A 17,453-nucleotide genomic window follows, 5' to 3' on the forward strand; every position below is an offset into this window, starting at 1 on the left:
ATACAAACTCTGTCACGTGTTTGTAAATTGTCTTCCTATTAAACTCTTGTCTTAGGACTCTGAAACAGGCCAGATTTTTTTGGCATGAAGGAAAAGCCTGGCAATCAAGTTATAGATAAAAGACTTAATGCTTAAATGCATTTTTCTGTCAAAGTGATATACTGGTAACAGCCTTATGATACAGGAGCTAGAAATTATTTAGACAGATAGTGAGGGTAAGAGAGTCCTTGGCAAGGTTTCCCTTTTAATAAAAAGCAGCCCCCAAATCATTTCTTTTCTAACAAAAAGCGGCCTGAAAAATCAAGCTGCAAGCATAGACACACAAGTAAAAGCTTGCATAGGTGAATGCCGGCAGCTGTGCCAATGGGAAAGGGCTACCTGGGGACCAGGCACAGATAAGAATGTAACAGAGGAAGCCTGCTGCAATTGGTTAAATCCAAGATGGCCAAAAACTTGACTGAATGCATACTCTTGGCTGCATTATGCCCTATTACCATAAAACTTCCCTGGGGAAACCGCCCACTCCCTGCCACGTACCTGAAGCCATGACAGTTCCAGATTAACCACATTTAGTCAAGAAAAGGGTGGCGCCCTGATTCCGGGAACTGCCCGCCCATTTCCTGGAAACCCTCTCCTTTCATCACAGAATATTTGTGCCTTCATCATGCCTGTCTGCGTAGCGAGCCCTGACCACATTACACGCCTCTTTTGAGCACATCCAGGCTCCTCTTTTGAGTGTGCACTTGCTTTCACTCTGCAACAAACCTTCTACATTTTCACTGTGGTCTCCCTTTCAAATTCTTTTGTGCAGAGAAGCGAAGAACCTGACCTGGCCTACTGGCAACAGTATCTTTCTCAAGTAGCTCTATTATGTGACCACTCCAAAGGCAAATCTTTTTTTTTTTTTTTTAAACATAGCACAGATTAATGCTGGACATTAGAATCATAACGTGTTCATACTAGAAAAAATCTCAAGAGATAATTTAGAGATAATTCTCAAACCGTAGCATCAGAATTACCTGGAAGGCTTATTAGAACACAAATGCCTGGGCCCACTTTGGAGATTCTGATTTAGTGGGTCTGGGAGGGCCCAAGAATTGAACCAGGGACTACACTTTGAGAACCACTGCGCAATCTACTTGATTTATTGATGAGGAATCTCAGCTCCTTAGGTTTTTATATGCTAATGCTAAGCATTTTTTAAATAAATGGAAATTCTCCAGTGTATCAATATGAATGATACTTTTCTATACTTAGTTGCTAAATTATAACTGTATGTTTTAAGTGGTACTTCAGAATGAAATATTTCACTGAAAGGTTTTCCTTAGTCTTCCCCTTTTCCAGTCTATGCCTTGTCCCTTTTCCATCTGCCCCCACAAATCCGCCACCAGTGGCAGGGTAGCGTTTAGGAACTGTCTATAGATGTGATACTGTCTAGATTTTACTGAACTCCTAAATTCTGTACACAGACAAGATCTGATTTTTCAATTGATAAAACGAGATTATCTACCTAACTCAGCCAAGTAGCATACTCAAAGATTTGCAAAAATTAAATGGCTTATATGTGAAAACACCTGTACAACTCATGTAGGAAGATGTCAATATGTCTTTATTTATTAACCTTGAAAGGTTCCTTCCAGCCTCTGGGCCTTGATACAATGCTTCTCCTTCCACCTACTTTCCCTTTTGTTTTAGGCTTAAATATGACTTTCTTTGGCAGGGGTAGGTCCTCCGGTGATACTGTCTTCCAGCTCTGCTGCCCTGTCTTACAGAATGTGTCACAATTATACTTTAACGATTTGTGCAATGATTTGTATGATTTAGAGTTGTCTGCTTGGTTCTTCCCTAGCTCCTAGCACAGCATTTGATACACAGTAGGTACTCATATTTGTGGAATACATTCCTTGCTGAAGATTAATTTAGTAGTGTATATGTAACAATCCTAAAATCAGTCCCAAAGTATATTTTAGTACCGTTTTGATCTCAAAAAACATTAAAAACACCATGTAATATTTTAAGTTGTGAATTTTAAATTATAATAAAAATGTAGTATCAAAGAATTATAAACAGTAGTATCCATAGCAGGGATTAAGTTCTGAGCTCATTCAGTCTTTACCGTATGACACATCTGACAACGTACTTGACAGAAGCAACACACACGGAAGTACCATCTTAAAATGGCTGTGGTAGAATACCATAGAAGACCAAAATCCCTTAAATTACCAGGGCAAGAACTATAAGGAACTCAAAAGCCTCCAGTTAGCTTCCTTTCTTTTGGCATTCTTTTTGCTGTGATGACCAAGGTCTGAAATACAATTTCTCTACCCAGCCCCATCGCCTTTTCTGCCAGGTACAGCTGAACTAAGTTGGGCTAACAAGGCAGATGATGGGCTCCAAACTGTGCTGCATCTGTCTTTATGGTGGCCCTCTTCATTACACCAAGATCCCCAGACACAACCTGCAGGCCCAGAACACTGCCTGCTGCCAACTAGAGCATAACCTGCTCATTCTCTCCACCACCAAGTGCTTTATGGGCCACGACACAGCCTCCTGGGCAGTGGTCCTTGACCTTGGAATCTGACCTTGACACCGACATCACTGGAACATTAGGAAAAATCCATGAGCCTTGGACTCCCTGGAGACCAGCTAAATCAGAATTGCTGCAGTGGGGCTGGGGCATTTTTCCAATGATAAAGTCTTTTTCTACTCAAGAAATAAACTCAATTCTGATTGAGTCAGGGTTTCATGAATCAAGCTTCATAAATACTTATCCCAAATTATTTCACTTATATGTTGTAAGATGTTCCCATTTTTGTGAATTTTATATTATTAACTAAGTTAATGGGAAATGAAGTGTATCTGTTAAAACCTAATCAATATTAACTTGTTATAAATATTCCGCAATCTAAACTGCTTTTACATCATTGAAAAGTTATAAAAATTAGCAAATCTGATAGCACCAATTCAATAAAGCAATTTAAAATTATCTAGTAGCACATTCTGTGAAACTTTGACAATATGATGTTACTTGGCTATGATATAATCATGTACTTCAATCATTTGAAAATGGTTGTTTAACTCAAAGGCAGGATTTTAAATGAAAAACAAATGGCCAGAAATACAAAGAACTAGGAATTAGGAGACAACTCTGTTTCTAGGCTCTTCACCAACAAGTTCTTAGGCCCCCATCTCTCTACTTAACTGTCATTTAGCAAATACACCATATGAATTGCATGGGTGCCGAGTCTGCTATAAGAATGAATATGTTCTCCACAACAATTTACATATTTATTCATTTCTCTCTCCCTCTTTTTCCTTCTTTTTGGGAGTTCAAAACTTCTTGACTCTATAATGAGTAAATGTTATAAAACTGAACTTGTACATTATATTTGAACTGTTAAAAAACAAAATTTGAGGCTGGGTGCAGTGGCTCACACCTGTAATCCCAGCACTCTGGGAGGCCGAGGCGGGTGGATCACCTGAGGTCAGAGGTTCGAGACCAGCCTGGCCAACGTGGTAAAACCCCATCTCCACTAAAAATACAAAAATTAGCTGGGTGTGGTGGAGTGTGTCTGTAGTCCCAGGTACTCAGGAGGCTGGGGCAGGAGAACTGCTTGAACCTGGGAGGCGGAGGTTGCAGTGAGCCAAGCTCGCACCACTGTACTCCAGCCTGGGCGACAGAGGGAGACTCCATCTCAAAAACAAAAACAAACAAAATTTGAACAAATTTAAAGATGTAAATGGCTTTTATTAGCAATTCATGAATCTGGCAGCATCTCAACTAAAAATTTAGAAAAGGTGTTCTGATTAGCTGAGCAGAGGTGGGCTGAAAAGGGTTGAAGAAGCAAAAAGAGAATAAAAGACAGATTGGTCATTTCAAAGTTACTTTCCTCACAGAGACAAAATGGAGGAGAGACTTCTTTATCATGCTGGCTCAGGTAAATCAGGCCTCCTTGACTCCTTGCTGTGTATCTTCTGGATTTTTTGACAACTGGCCCATTTCTAAGTTGTTTGATTATGTGACACCTAGCACCAGCAACTCCATTCTGATTTGGCCTGGTCTGTTGGGCCTAGTGCAGGGGTTTAATCTAAAACAATGGCTTCCTATACATTTCATTTAACAATACTAATAAAATACCGCTTTTATTTTATTTGTTTACATTGGAGTCCTGCTGTTAAGAAAAAAAAAAAACAGGGAGAAATCATGGTAGAATTGAAAGACCGAAAGCTACTAAAAATTGATAGCATTTAATAGTCCTGAATAAGTTGTTTCTAATTATAATTCAGGTACCAATTTCAAGGAGAAATGGAAATTTAGAGAGTTGAAATTATGAAATATGATTGCTGGGAAGTATAATGGGACAAAAATAAAAAAGCTGAATCTATCTTCACTGCCACTACTGCACTTCTACTCTGGACAACTGCAACCGATCCCTTCCAAAGTGGTTGTACCCAGGCCCACCCTACACCCACTTCCTTCTGAAAAACCAATCCACTTTCCTTAGGATACAGTCCAAACTCCTAAACAAGGATTACCAAGGCCCTTCAAGATCTGACTCTCGGCGTCTTCTCACCTCTATGCCCCACCCCCCAGTCTCATTACCAGTCATTTTCCTACCACTCTGCTTCAGCTACCCTAGCCGTCTTTCTGGCAGTTCCTGTAAACAGCAAAGCATATTCTAGCATCAGAGGCTTTGCATTTCTAATTCTCTCTGCTGGCAAAATTCTCTCTCTAGATCTTGGCATGGCTGGCTCTTTGTCATTCAGATCGCTGCTCAAATGTCACTTCCTCAGAGACCTTTCCTATCTGTCTTAGTCCGTTTCCTGTTGCTTATAAAATAATTCCTAAAACTCGGTAATTTATAAAGAAAAGTAATTTATTGTCTAGTTTTGGAGGCTGGGAAGTCTAAGACTGACAGACCACGAGACAGCACCGCAAAGTATCACGTGGCCAGGGGGCTGAGCAGGCTCACGAGTTGTCAAGTCTCTCCTTAAAAAGCCACCAGTTCTACCTCCGTGATAACCCATTAATCCATGAATAGATTAATCCACTCGTGAAGACAGAACCCTCATGATCCAACCACCTCTTAAAGACTCTACCTCTCAGTACTGCCACATTGGGGATTAAATTTCAGCATGAGTTTTGAAGGGGACAGATATTCACACCACAGCACTACCTATCTAATACAGCCCATCACGTCCTGGTCAAAATCGATTCCACCATTCTGCTTGATTTTCCTCATATAACCCATCCCTATCTGATAATTTTGAGTTTGTTTCCCCGAAATCACTATCTTGTTCAGTGTTGTCTCCCCAGGGACTAGAACAGTGGCCAGTAAACACTTGCTACATGAATAAAGTGCTTAACAAACATGTCTTGATCAGTCTATCTCGCGTTTTCCCCACGACCCCTCTCCATTCATTCACAGGAACCCGCCAACGTTGCTATCCTTTCAGGAAAGTCCTTGGATCGTCATCGCTATCCCAAAGAGAGACCGTTCTCCCACTTCAGGCGAGGCATTGCCAGCCTGGAAGCTAACGGGGTCTCAAGGACCGACAGCCGCGCCAAGACCGGGCACTTGCGTCTGACAAGCGCTGAACAGGGGCGGAGAAACAAGGCACCCCTCTACTCGCTTCCTGGAGCCTGCCGCCCTCCCACCCTTAAGCCCTGAACCAGGCTCTCATTTGGCCGCACTCGTGCCTCCCCTGCTGCCAGCACGGCGGCCGGTCCCGGTTACCTGCCTGGGATCCGGCTCAGGCGAACTCTCTTCACACCGCCATTTGAGGGAACACAAATGCCCGCTCTGGGCCACCGTAGTTCACAGAAAGTACAAGCTGGCACCTCCTCCCGCATGCGCAGAGACCGCCTTCGGCGAATAGTGTCTCTTAGCAACGGCTTTGAGTCCCTCCGCCAGGGGCGGAGCCTCGGAAGCCACCACGGGGAAGCTGTAGGGGGAAGTGAGTGAGACCAATCGGAGACGAATCTCTGCCCCGTTCGGCACGCCTCCCTTAACTGTCGCGAATGCAAAGGCAACTTTACGGCAGGCAGAGGGTGGGGGCTGCCGGGGGTAAGGAGGAGAGAAGGAAGCAACCAACCAACCAAGTCGTCCCTACTCCCTCCACCCCCACCCATCCCGGACCTGGTTTACGGCTCCAGGCTCAGGCTCCACTGCGGGCGCTGATTGGTTGTTGGAGGCTTGGTCCCATCCCAGTGACCCCAAAGTGCTGAAGGGAGGGGGCGGGGGTGGCCCAGTGCAAAGTGCATCCCGAAAGCCCCCTGTCCGGAGACCCCACGACTGGCACTTCGGGCCGCGTATGACCTGGGACCTCGCCGTCCCGAGACCTCCTGGGTCCCTCCGTAGCTGGAAGCCTCCGGCCCGGAGCGCGGCAGCCCCCTGCTCCGAGCCCTGGACCGGGACTGCCCCCCCACCCGAGCCAGGACTTCCTCCCTGCCTCCCTGCACCCCTGCCCCAAGGCTGCCCGGCGGCCGGGATCGCCACCTCCTGCCTTCTCGGCTGTTCGGATGTTCGCCGGGCTGGGGCCGTGAGGCACCGAGGAGGATCAGGAACACCAGGGTCCGGCCCTGCCTGGGGTATTTCTTCAATGGAGAAGTTGGTGAGTGTAGAGGAGGCTGAAAGGAGGAAGAGAAGCAGCAGCTGAGGAGACAGGTAAAGTCCTTTACTTCCCCCGAGGGGAAGAGTGCTGGCTGGGAGGGTAGGAGGGAGGAAAATCTCTGCTTTTTCTTGCCTGCCCTTGCCACTCTCCAGCCCCTTTCCTGAGCTCCCCCTTCTTCACAGCCCCCCCTCCCCACCCCTGAGACACTACACCACTCGCTGGTTTCTGTTTTTCTAGGTTTGAGCTGGCTGAAGAAGACGCGAAAGCAGGAAGAGGTCTGCCCACCTATCAGAGAAGCAGAAGGCACAGTGCCTCTGACCAGCATCGTCTGTAAAGGTAATGAGCCAGCCCTCCCCTCCCCCATTGTTTATTCCTGGCCCCTACCTCATTAAGCAGTGGTTTATTTTCAGGGTGGTTGCCTGGGAATGCAACCTTTCCTAACCCCCCCCCCACCCCCAGTTTCCCAGGAAAAACAAAAACATTACCCGTGCCTGATACTTAACATTTTATAACTTCTCTACCCAGGACCGTATTTTCCCACTTTCTTTCTGTACAGTGTGTTTCTGTGTTTTTCATTATCTTTTGGTACACTGTGCCATTTGCTCTGCTCTGAGGCTTTGAGACCTTTTTGTAGCTACCCTCCCTTCCTTACTCTCATAGGAATTCCTCAATTCCTTGTTAATTGCTTGTTAATTCTGAATGACCTTCCTTTTTAATTAAACCACAATTTACTGTTTTCCCCCTTACTCTTTCCTATCACCTTTCTTCTACCTGCATCAGAAAAATCTTTTGAGTTATCTAACTGACAACGATTTGGTAGAGAAAGGTAAATTATTGGCCTGAGATTTATGAGTTTCAGAAAATAGTTTGATTTTATTTCCTACTAGAAAGCCAACCTGTGTACCTTAAGAGTGTGAATGGTATGAAGGCAACATTATTACCCTGAAACACTTAGGCATAATTAACTCTTTGGGCTTTCTGTGTGTTTGTGTGTGACAAATGTGGATGGGCTTTGAAACTTATAAAGATACAATGTTTCTTACACCTCAGATTTTCTAGAAGAACTTTTAAAAATTTGCACAATATCTTATTAATCGTTTGACTCAGGGATTTAAAAACAAAGGAACCTTTTGGTGTGTTTACATATCTGGGTCTTAATTTTAGCACTCTATAAAAAAGATTTCTCGTTTTAAAACTTTTACGTAGAGTTTGCTGGATTGAAATTTAAGCATCTAATTCTTCTGATCACATTTCTGCTGCCATATTTTGTTGCTGCTTCTGAAAATGCTCTGAAAGTAAACTTAGGACATTAGTGTAATTCCTAAAGGGGGGATATAAGCATGGAAATTATACAAGGTTTAATTCCAAAATTAGCCAAATGGATGACTTTTCTAACATCCAGTAGCAAAAGTATAAAGTGACTTGTTAATCTGAGGTATTTTAATATCCCAAATTGTTTAGGGAATTTTTGTTACAAGGAAGTGCTTAAAATAGCAGAAGTTAATATTTTTGATTTCCTATGTTCCACTGGACTTTCTGCCCTCCACAAAAAGAAGTTAGTATCTTTACTGATTCTGTTAATTCTTAAGACATAGCTAAAGAGATAAAGACATAGCTTTTAAGGGGATCTGAGGTATACATATTCTTGAGACACGGAACTGCATGCCAGAAGAAGAGATTCTAGGGAATAGGATTTAGAATCAGTATCTACCAATGACTGTTCCCTGGTGAAAACTTAGGGCAGCTTTTGTATGTATATGTAGGGAATCAGGAGTACTTGACTACATCATTTCAGTAAAAGCTAACCGGAAATCTTTAAAGGCTAAATTTTATTATGGAAGTTGTCAGGGAGATGGCCTAATGATTACTTCAGAACTTTTAAAAAATGCTAAAATATTTGAAGTATGTTTTAAAGATCAAAATGAAGTACTGTGTTTTGTATTCAAGCCTCTCAGTTAAATATTTTTTCAGCTTTAGATGTAACTCTAGGATGCTTTCATTTCTAAAGAGTAGTTTCACCTGAGATGGTAAAGGGAGGGAGTCTGTGGCTAGTCCAGCACAGGAGGTAAGAGAGGATAAGGCTTTACTCTGGCTCTCAGCCAGTTCATTCTCATTGCTTAAATAGTATTTCATGGATCATCTCATTTTTTAATAGTTTTTCTAAGATTAGGGAATATGTATAAATTGTCAACACCTGTCATGTTTCTAATATCAGAATGATTGAGAGTATTTGGTCTAGATTATACCAGGCATTTAGAATATTTAATTTGGGTATTTATTTACCAACATGGCTAGTTAGGTAGCTTACATTTTTTAACCTGGCAGTTAGCTTTGTATTAATTCTATTGCCAATCATGTGGCTTAAAAAAAATCCAATTTATTTCATCACCAAATATAGATTTATAATCACGTAGGGAGAATAATTGATTTTAATTGAAGATATGCAATGATGCATCTTTAGTATACTGTGGCCAGTACTTACATTCTTTACACATAAAGTGATGTCATTTACAATTAGTTAATACTATGACACATACAGTATCTCTTTAATTTGTTCACATTTAACTTTGGTGACATAGAGATGCACACCATCCCTACAAAGTCTAAAGCCAGATATCATTTATATTGGCGTATCTATTACCTGACTTTCAGCCTTCCACTTCATAATCACCTGAATGCCCTCCCTACGTAGGATGATTGTCTCCTTTCTTGCAAACTTTCTAGGAATTGACACATGAGGCTACAAAGATGGTGTTGGCAGACCTAGGTTAATAAGATAATATTGACAGGATCTCATCGTTATAATACTTGTGATTTAAGCTTTGAGTTGGGTCTGGATGAGTCCAAAATTTCTTCTGTTGCTTCATCCACACTTCATGAAAATTATTGGTTTCTCTGCTGGAATTTATGTGGGTCATGGATAAGTTGTGCATGGTAATAAATCCTTATGTTATATGGAGGCCCAGTAATTTGGAGGAAATACTAATACCTTTATTTGTTTTGGATCATAACCACTATGCTATACCTTGTTGAGTGACACTAAAATAACACTTATACTTTATTTTGGTTCCAGGCTCCTGATCATATCAGTAGAGCTTGTGAACAGGCATCTCACCCATGTTCTCCGTTTTGGTACGGCCGTGTAGTGTTTCTCCATCCATCTTCCCTCTTAGATCTTGTGAATGTGAACCATTGAAGGATTTGTTTTTTTTTTCTCAGACCCAATGTCATCGGAGTTGCTGATTGCATTCATTTTCTTACCAGCATGTATTTTTGTTTACTTTGCAAAGAAATGCTTATTTCTTTCTTTGAGTAGTAAGCCAATATCTTGTTGCTAAGTTTATGTGACATCAGAAAGCACAGTTCAGTTTGCATCACTTAATCAAAAATGTGTGGACTTTTAATGACAATAATATGCAAAAAGTCATTAATGTCTAATCATTTATGCCAGAGGAAATTTGGGAAATATGGTCAAATTTGGTGAAGGTTTTGTAACTTCGGACAGGTCTTAAGCATATTTTGTTTTATGTTTATTTTATTCTTCACGCTGTTCTATCATATAGACTTAACTATGTGAAGCAAGAAGTTTTGGGTTTAAGTAAATGAACTTCACTTGGCATCTATATGGAAATTAGATGGTAATGTACTTGAATTTCTAAATTAGTAGTTTTTAATATGGTCAATAGTATTAAAGCTTGGAAGCCTAGATTGTTTTCTTTTGACCCCAAGTGGAAAAGAAAGTCTTCTTTGTTTGTTTGCTTTTTTTTTCCTTGTGACTGTGAAACCTAGAATAAAATTTCTGAAGATCATACCCTCAGAGTATCAGTAGCTCCTGAGCCCACAAAAACATAACTAAACATACATAACTTAGAAAATTACCTCCTGGCCGGGCGCGGTGGCTCACACCTGTAATCCTAGCACTTTGGGAGGCCGAGGCGGGTGGATCACAAGGTCAAGAGATCGAGATCATCCTGACTAACATGGTGAAACCTCGTCTCTACTAAAAATACATGAATTAGCCGGGTGTGGTGGCACGCTCCTGTAGTCCCAGCTACTTAGGAGGCTGAGGCAGGAGAATCGCTTGAACCCTGAAGGCAGAGGTTGCAGTGAGCCGAGATTGCACCACTGCACTCCAGCCTGGCAATAGAGCGAGCCTCCGTCTCAAAGAAAATTACTTCCTTTGCTATATTCCTTTTCTTTTTATAGGTGACTTCCATGAGCTATCAGTTTTTTAATAAACTCCCTGAGGGAAAATAGGCTTTCTTCCATTCTCATCTCTGGACTTCCTCTGTTGTTTTTTAATAGACATATTTACCACTGGATATTGTGTTTGCTTTTCAGCTCCATAGTCTTTTCTTCATTTATACACGTGACTCGACTCTGTCAGGCGCAGCTCTCATAAAGTAACACCAGGAGGAAATTACTTGTTGATGCTTTTGACTATTTGGGGGTCTTTTGTAATAAATTATTTTCTGTCGTAATTCAAAGCAGTGCAGCTGACAGGGATCATGTGTGCATGACGTGTGTGTATGTTTTTTTCTGGTAAACGTTGATGCACTAGTACATGCAGGGAGTACTTTTTTGGATTAAACCTGTGGTTATTGTTTATAGCACTTGGTATTTTCAGAAAAGAGAAAAATAATCTTAAAATGTCTGGGATTTTAAAAAATTCATTTTAAGTATGTAGAACTCTATTGGAATACCACCTGGAGGTGCTACCTGTGGCCAAACCCTGTCACTGTGCCACGTACGTGTCAAGCATTCTGTAGACATTTGCTTGTTTGGCTGAAGGAGCTCATATGGAATTAGCACAAGTTGCTACCACCTGTGAATCTTTCTTGTGGGGAGAAATAGTTTCGCCACTTCATCTTTTACCACCAGGCCTTTTCTTGATATTGTTAATAAATTAACACCATTTCCTATTCTGCTCAGCTCTCATGCCGTCTTCCCTGTCACTTCCAACTGCCTCCATGGAAGTGGCGATGGATAGTTGGAAGCCAGCAACAACCACAAGGATTCTTCAGGCTTGAAGCTATGTTGGGTCATGTTTACTTCTTATGGGAAGTAAGGGGTGCTGAGGACACACTTGGAAGTGAGATGTCCAGTGATGTTCACTCTTGAAATGTAAATGTAGCTCGTGAAAAGTGGTGGCATATTCATTTGTGGCAATGTGTGAGGCTCATCATTGGAGACACTGATTTGCATTTTAAAATAAACTTTATTATAGGAAAGCTTTGGATTTACAGAACGATTACTGAGGCTGTGCAGAGTTGCTACATGCTCGATACTCAGTTTCTCCTAGTAACATCTTACATTAACATGTTTGTCACCACCTTGAGGAGGGACTATCTATACAAATTATTTGGAATTCTGAACAACAGATGTGTTTCTCCCCCTTTATTTATCGAATCAGTTATTTGTATCAATGTGAACTCTTGATATCCACCTTGTACTTTGTCATCTGGTACTGTTTTAAGTATTGCTGCAGTTATTCCCTCTTTGGCTATTGAGGGATCTTTCAGTTGGCTCCTGTGTCCCTTTGACCTCCCCCACCGTGGTGTCTTTCTTTGAGCACCTCCTTGCTTTCTGGCACCGTGTGATGTTCCAGTCTTAGAATCGGCCATTTGTATAGGGATCGCTTTGCATGTTTCACAGCTTGTTTTGTAGGAGTTGTTCTGATCTCGTCGGCCTCATTTATTTAGAAATAATAATAAAATTTTAAAACAAATTTTATTTCCAAGGGCAAGTTGGCAAACTCTTTACCTTCCTTGAAGAGGTTTGACAAGGAAAAGTAGATGAGAATAGAGGAAAAGAGAGAAGTGGACTATACCAATTTGGATTGGTTGAAAATTCTGGTGTGCAGCCATTAGGACATACAACTGCCGCGGGCCAGGTTGCTAAGTGGCCCGACCTTTTCTTGTCTGAAGGTTTAAGTGATGCTCACCCACCGTCAGGGGATGAGGTAGTAGTTCTCCCAATATGTAATTCCTAGAGTTTTATGTGGAAGTCACTTTGTGTCCTTAACCTTGTTGGAATTAACAGAGCTGGAATTTAATTGACACGAAGAAAGATCCGTTTTCTTTTAGTTGTGGAGAGAGTTTATTCAGAATTCACATGGGGAACCTGGCAAGGCTGTTGTTAGTGTTTCATCTAGTTTGGTGTATGCATAAAGGAATAACAATTTCAAAGTGATTGACTTGGTGCCTTTAGGGCACATGAAGAAAATGCATTTAAAGACACAGTCTCCTTTTAGTTGTCACAGATTTTATTTTAACCCAGGCCACCTATTATATTTCATGCACACGTATTCTCATTTAAGTCCTGTTTAGAAAGTGCAGGTGACTAATGGTGTCGGTTAAAAAGTAATTCAGATAAAGCAAGTCTGAAACTGTATTCTCAATAGAGGAAAATGAAGAATCTATGCTTGCATCCAGATTCCAAATATGTGATTTAGTATTTTTTTATTTGCTGTTTCTCAAATAGCTGCATTTTGGGGGGGAAAGCCTGAAACTAAATCGTATTTATTGGAGATGAACATATGTGACAAGATTACTTTCTGTAAGAGTTGATCTGAGTTCTTTCTCTGCTCTGTAGATTTATCGTAAAGCACTGAAGTTTACATTCATCAAAAGGTAGACTATGCAGACAGCTATGATTATTATTTTAAGGAATTTTCCTATGATTGTTATTTTTATTTGTTTTTAGGTTAAGAAGGCTTTTTTGCTCTGTAGCCTGGACATGCTTTGAAGCCCCTCCCCACGATGCTGTATGTGCACAATGGTTACTAGGCAATCCGTACATCAGGAGAAGGGACACTCTTCCATAAGGCAAGTTGCCTTAGGGTCATCGGTCATCTGTGTTGTTCCGGGGGAAAACTCACTTAACTTTTACTTCTCTCTTAAATCAGTTAATGTATACTAAATACACCACTCACTAAAGAAAACCCAGGTTTGTTTTGATATTGTTTCAGTCTTTTTCTTGCATGGTAGACCTCGTTTAAGTGCCAACATAATCACTTAATTAAAAAGAAAATCTGTTCAGGATGATTGTGAGCATAGTATGTTTCCATTAATTCCTTCGGATGGTCTTCAGCATTTTCTCTCATAACAGAATAAGCAAAAACCTATTCTGAAAGGATTCTCATTTTAAAATTTCTAAGAAGGGACAATTTTTGTGAAGGAATTGAGAGAAGAAATAAGAGGCAATCTTGTGGCCGGGCGCGGTGGCTCACGCCTGTAATCCCAGCACTTTGGGGGGCCAAGGCTGGTGGATCACGAGGTCAGGAGATCGAGACCATCCTGGCTAACACAGTGAAACCCCGTCTCTACTAAAAATACAAAAAAATTAGCCGGGTGTGGTGGCAGGTGCCTGTAGTCCCAGCTACTTGGGAGGCTGAGGCAGGAGAAAGGTGTGAACCCGGGAGGTGGAGGTTGCAGTGAGCTCAGATCGCACCACTGCACTCCAACCTGGGTGACAGAGCAAGACTCCGTCTCAAAAAAAAAAAGAGGCAATCTTGTTTATTCCCATATTTCTCTGGGGAAATAGCTATTTGTAGAAGTAGCTTGATATTTTTAAATTTGAGCACTTAGTCGTGATACTTATGAGTAGGTAATGACACCATTTTCTATGTATAAAATAACATAGGATATTTGTATTCTTAAGTTGTAATGATTTGACTTAACTTAGGCCTAAGTTTACCTTTGTACAGTCTATAGTTAAGTTTTGCAAGATAAACAATTGTTGGTAGCAAGATTATCCTGATATGTCTAACCTACATATGAGAACAGAGATGTCTTTAAAGGGCTTCATCACAGTTTAAAAAATGTTTAGAAACGAAGGGACTACTAGTTAAGAGATGAGTCTAATCTATTCCTTCCAGTTAGCACACCTGGAGTGGCTTTCTGGAAGCTTGTTAGTTTTCTGTATGTAGTTAAAAGCTTAAAAACACACTAAAAATGTTTTTGTATACACACATATAAGATGCAACTTTTTACCATTTCACTTTGGACTGTTACTGTTTCCATGAAGGAGGTCTCATTTTACTTTCTTATTTTAATTTTTGAGACAGGGTCTTGCTCTGTATCCCAGGCTGCAGTGCAGTGGCACAATCACAGCTCACTGCAGCCTCAACCTCCCAAGCTCAAGTGATCCTCCTGCGTCTACCTGCCAAGGAGCTGGGACTACAGGTGCACACTACCATGCCTGGCTAATTTTTTAATTTTGTATTTTTTTATAGAGACAGGGTCTCACTGTGTTGTCCAGGTTGGTCTTGAACTCCTGGGCTCAAGTGGTCCCTTTTTCCTTGGCCTCCCAAAGTGCTGGGATTACAAACGTGAGCCACTGTGCCTGGCCAGATATTTCATTGTATGTTGGGTTTTAGTACAGTCCTCTTTTGTGACCTATTAGAGAGTATGAGAATTCACTGTACTACTTTTCCTTTTAGTAATTTGATCATGTGGTTAATCACCAGATTGTTTAGATTCTTTTTTTTTTTTTTTTTTTTTTGAGACAGAATTTCACTCTGTTGCCCAGGCTAGAGTGCAGTGGCGCAATCTCAGCTCACTGAAACTTTCACCTCCCGCGTTCAAGCAATTCTTGTGCCTCAGCCACCTAAATAGCTGGGATTACAGACATGTGCCACCACACCCGGCTAATTTTTGTATTTTTGGTAGAGACAGGGTTTCACCATGTTGGCCAGGCTGGTCTCAAACTCCTGGCCTCAAGTGATCCGCCTGCCTTGGCCTCCCAAAGTTCTAGGATTGTAGGCGTGAGCCACTGTGCTTGGCCTGATTGTTTAGATTCTTAAGGTTTTAAAATATATTGCTACTTTTTTTTTTTTTTTGAGATGGGGTCTTGCTCTGTGGTCCAGGCTGGAGTGCAGTGTTGCTATCATGGCTCACTGCAGCTTTGATCTCCTGGGTTCAGGTCATCCTCCCACCTCAGCCTCCCGAGTAGCTGGGACTGATCCCCTGGGCTCAGGTGATCCTCCCACCTCAGCCTCCTGAGTTGCTAGGACTATAGGCGTGCACCACCACACCCGGCTAGTAGTATGCACTGTCATTAGTAAGGTTTACTGATGTAGCAAATGGAATGTTCTGTGATATTTAATAGACGCAGTATCAGGAACCAGTTATTCTAAATTTTACCTTTTCTACCTTCTCTTCTTAAAGGCTGATCCCCGTAACCTAATGAATCCTTTGTAAAAAGTGGACTCAGCTAGGATGTTACACCATCATTGTCGAAGGAACCCTGAGCTCCAGGAAGAGTTGCAGATTCAGGCCGCGGTGGCTGCTGGGGATGTCCACACAGTGCGAAAGATGCTAGAACAAGGCTATTCCCCGAATGGCCGAGATGCGAATGGCTGGACTCTGCTTCATTTCTCTGCAGCAAGAGGAAAGGAAAGATGTGTTCGGGTTTTTCTAGAACACGGAGGTGAGTTTTGTAGAAGCAAATCTTTTTCCCCATGGAGAAACATAAATGATGTTTAGTTTAAAATGTGTCTATTTGTAATTTTTAATGCTTCTCTTCTGTTAATACTCAACATCTTATTCTCTCTCCTTTGTGAAGATTTGCTATAAGTGTGCCTTTTTGTTTAAAACCAGATTGTTTAAAAGATCAGTTTTATGAATGGATTCTTTTCCCTGAAACTGTAGTGTCTGTACAGCCAGGTTTGCCCAGGTTATTTCACCTAAGCTACCTTTCTTCAGGTTGTCCAGCTGCTTCTGTTTCAGAAGCAGAAGTGGCTGTGGTATGCCCATAATTAGAGAATTGCACAAGTTTCCCCTGTTGATTATTGCTCAAGCGTATAGACCGAGCACCAATCCTTTAAACATCATGGCCTAATGATACCCTATCCTTATCTTTTTGTTTCAGATGCTTTCCTTTGTTATTTTAGATCACTTGTTTTTTCCAGAAACTGTACATAGTTTGTAGGTATACTATAAGAAGATTGGTTATCTGAGATCTAATTTTGTATAAATATGTGCAATTGGAAACCATATTTGACATATTAATGTTTTTGCTTTGAAAAACTGTTCATTCCCATGGTTTTTAAACCAATGATTGTCCAAAACTACTTTCTCCAGTTGAATTTCAGCCTACTTTATTTTCCTAGAGATGGGTTTTTTATATATTTGATCATGTATACCCACATTATCTCTGTAAATTATGGTTGAAAGCAGCTTGGTTGGGGACTCAAATTACGTACATGCCATTCTAGGGCTTTAATTGCTCATTAGAAGTGATTTAGTTTCCTTCCTAAGGTGCACTTTGTTACAAAACTAGCCAAACTTACTTGCATTTTGAGGTGCAGAAAAATGTTGGAAGTTCTAGAATTCTTATGAGGGTCATGTGAATAATGTGAATATATGAATACAAAGGCTAACAGGATGGACTGATTGCAAGGCGTGCTAACAGTGAGACTAGGAGTAGCCACATGGCCCAGGGGCCCTGAAATGGGAACTATATGCCTGAAATAGTTGACTGTTGTCAGAACCCAGAAATTCTCTGGCCTGTGCCTACTTTGTAGCTTGTCTTCCATGTCGTTTCACCTTACAACACGAAAACTTCAGTTCTGAAGTTGATGAAAGGGGAATAGAAGTGGAATGCCAGGAAAAAGATCTGTAAAAATTAAAGGTGGGTGTAAAGTCAGAACGGTTAAAATTCTATGCAGGGCTTCATAACATTAAGAACAAGATCAGGGCTCACAATGTTTATTCCACCTAGTCCTGTTGCTTTTCACTTCTGCCAGCCTTACTTTAAAAAAAGTTAATAAAAGTTCTGTTATTCAAGTAATACATGAATATTGTCTCTTTCAAACAAAGCAAATCTTCAGTTAA

The 17,453-nt window shown here is 41.2% G+C and overlaps 2 protein-coding genes across 8 annotated transcripts in view; one reads left to right on the forward strand and one right to left on the reverse strand.

Moving 5' to 3' along the window:
- The window catches only part of LINS1 (lines homolog 1), a 31,973-nt gene extending 26,032 nt beyond the window's left edge, over window positions 1-5,941 (reverse strand). For 3 of the 7 annotated variants that reach the window (XM_063698881.1, XM_055364230.2, XM_055364229.2), the window contains exon 1: window positions 5,743-5,941. The gene's annotated coding sequence lies outside the window, so the exon portion shown is untranslated. Of the gene's footprint in view, window positions 1-5,738 lie in introns of all 7 variants that reach the window. The other 4 variants (XM_063698883.1, XM_019011133.3, XM_055364231.2 and 1 more) reach the window with 4 other exon arrangements.
- A 23-nt stretch (window positions 5,942-5,964) lies between these two features.
- Window positions 5,965-17,453, forward strand: part of ASB7 (ankyrin repeat and SOCS box containing 7) — a 49,816-nt gene continuing 38,327 nt past the window's right edge. Inside the window, exons 1-4 of the mRNA XM_004056827.4 lie at window positions 5,965-6,668; window positions 6,853-6,951; window positions 13,321-13,442; window positions 15,786-16,047. Coding sequence (XP_004056875.2) covers window positions 15,837-16,047 — 211 coding nt within the window. The 5' untranslated portion in view covers window positions 5,965-6,668; window positions 6,853-6,951; window positions 13,321-13,442; window positions 15,786-15,836. The remainder of the gene's footprint in view (window positions 6,669-6,852; window positions 6,952-13,320; window positions 13,443-15,785; window positions 16,048-17,453) is intronic.

This window comes from Gorilla gorilla, chromosome 16, assembly GCF_029281585.2.
Source record: "Gorilla gorilla gorilla isolate KB3781 chromosome 16, NHGRI_mGorGor1-v2.1_pri, whole genome shotgun sequence".
Lineage (NCBI taxonomy): Eukaryota > Metazoa > Chordata > Mammalia > Primates > Hominidae > Gorilla > Gorilla gorilla.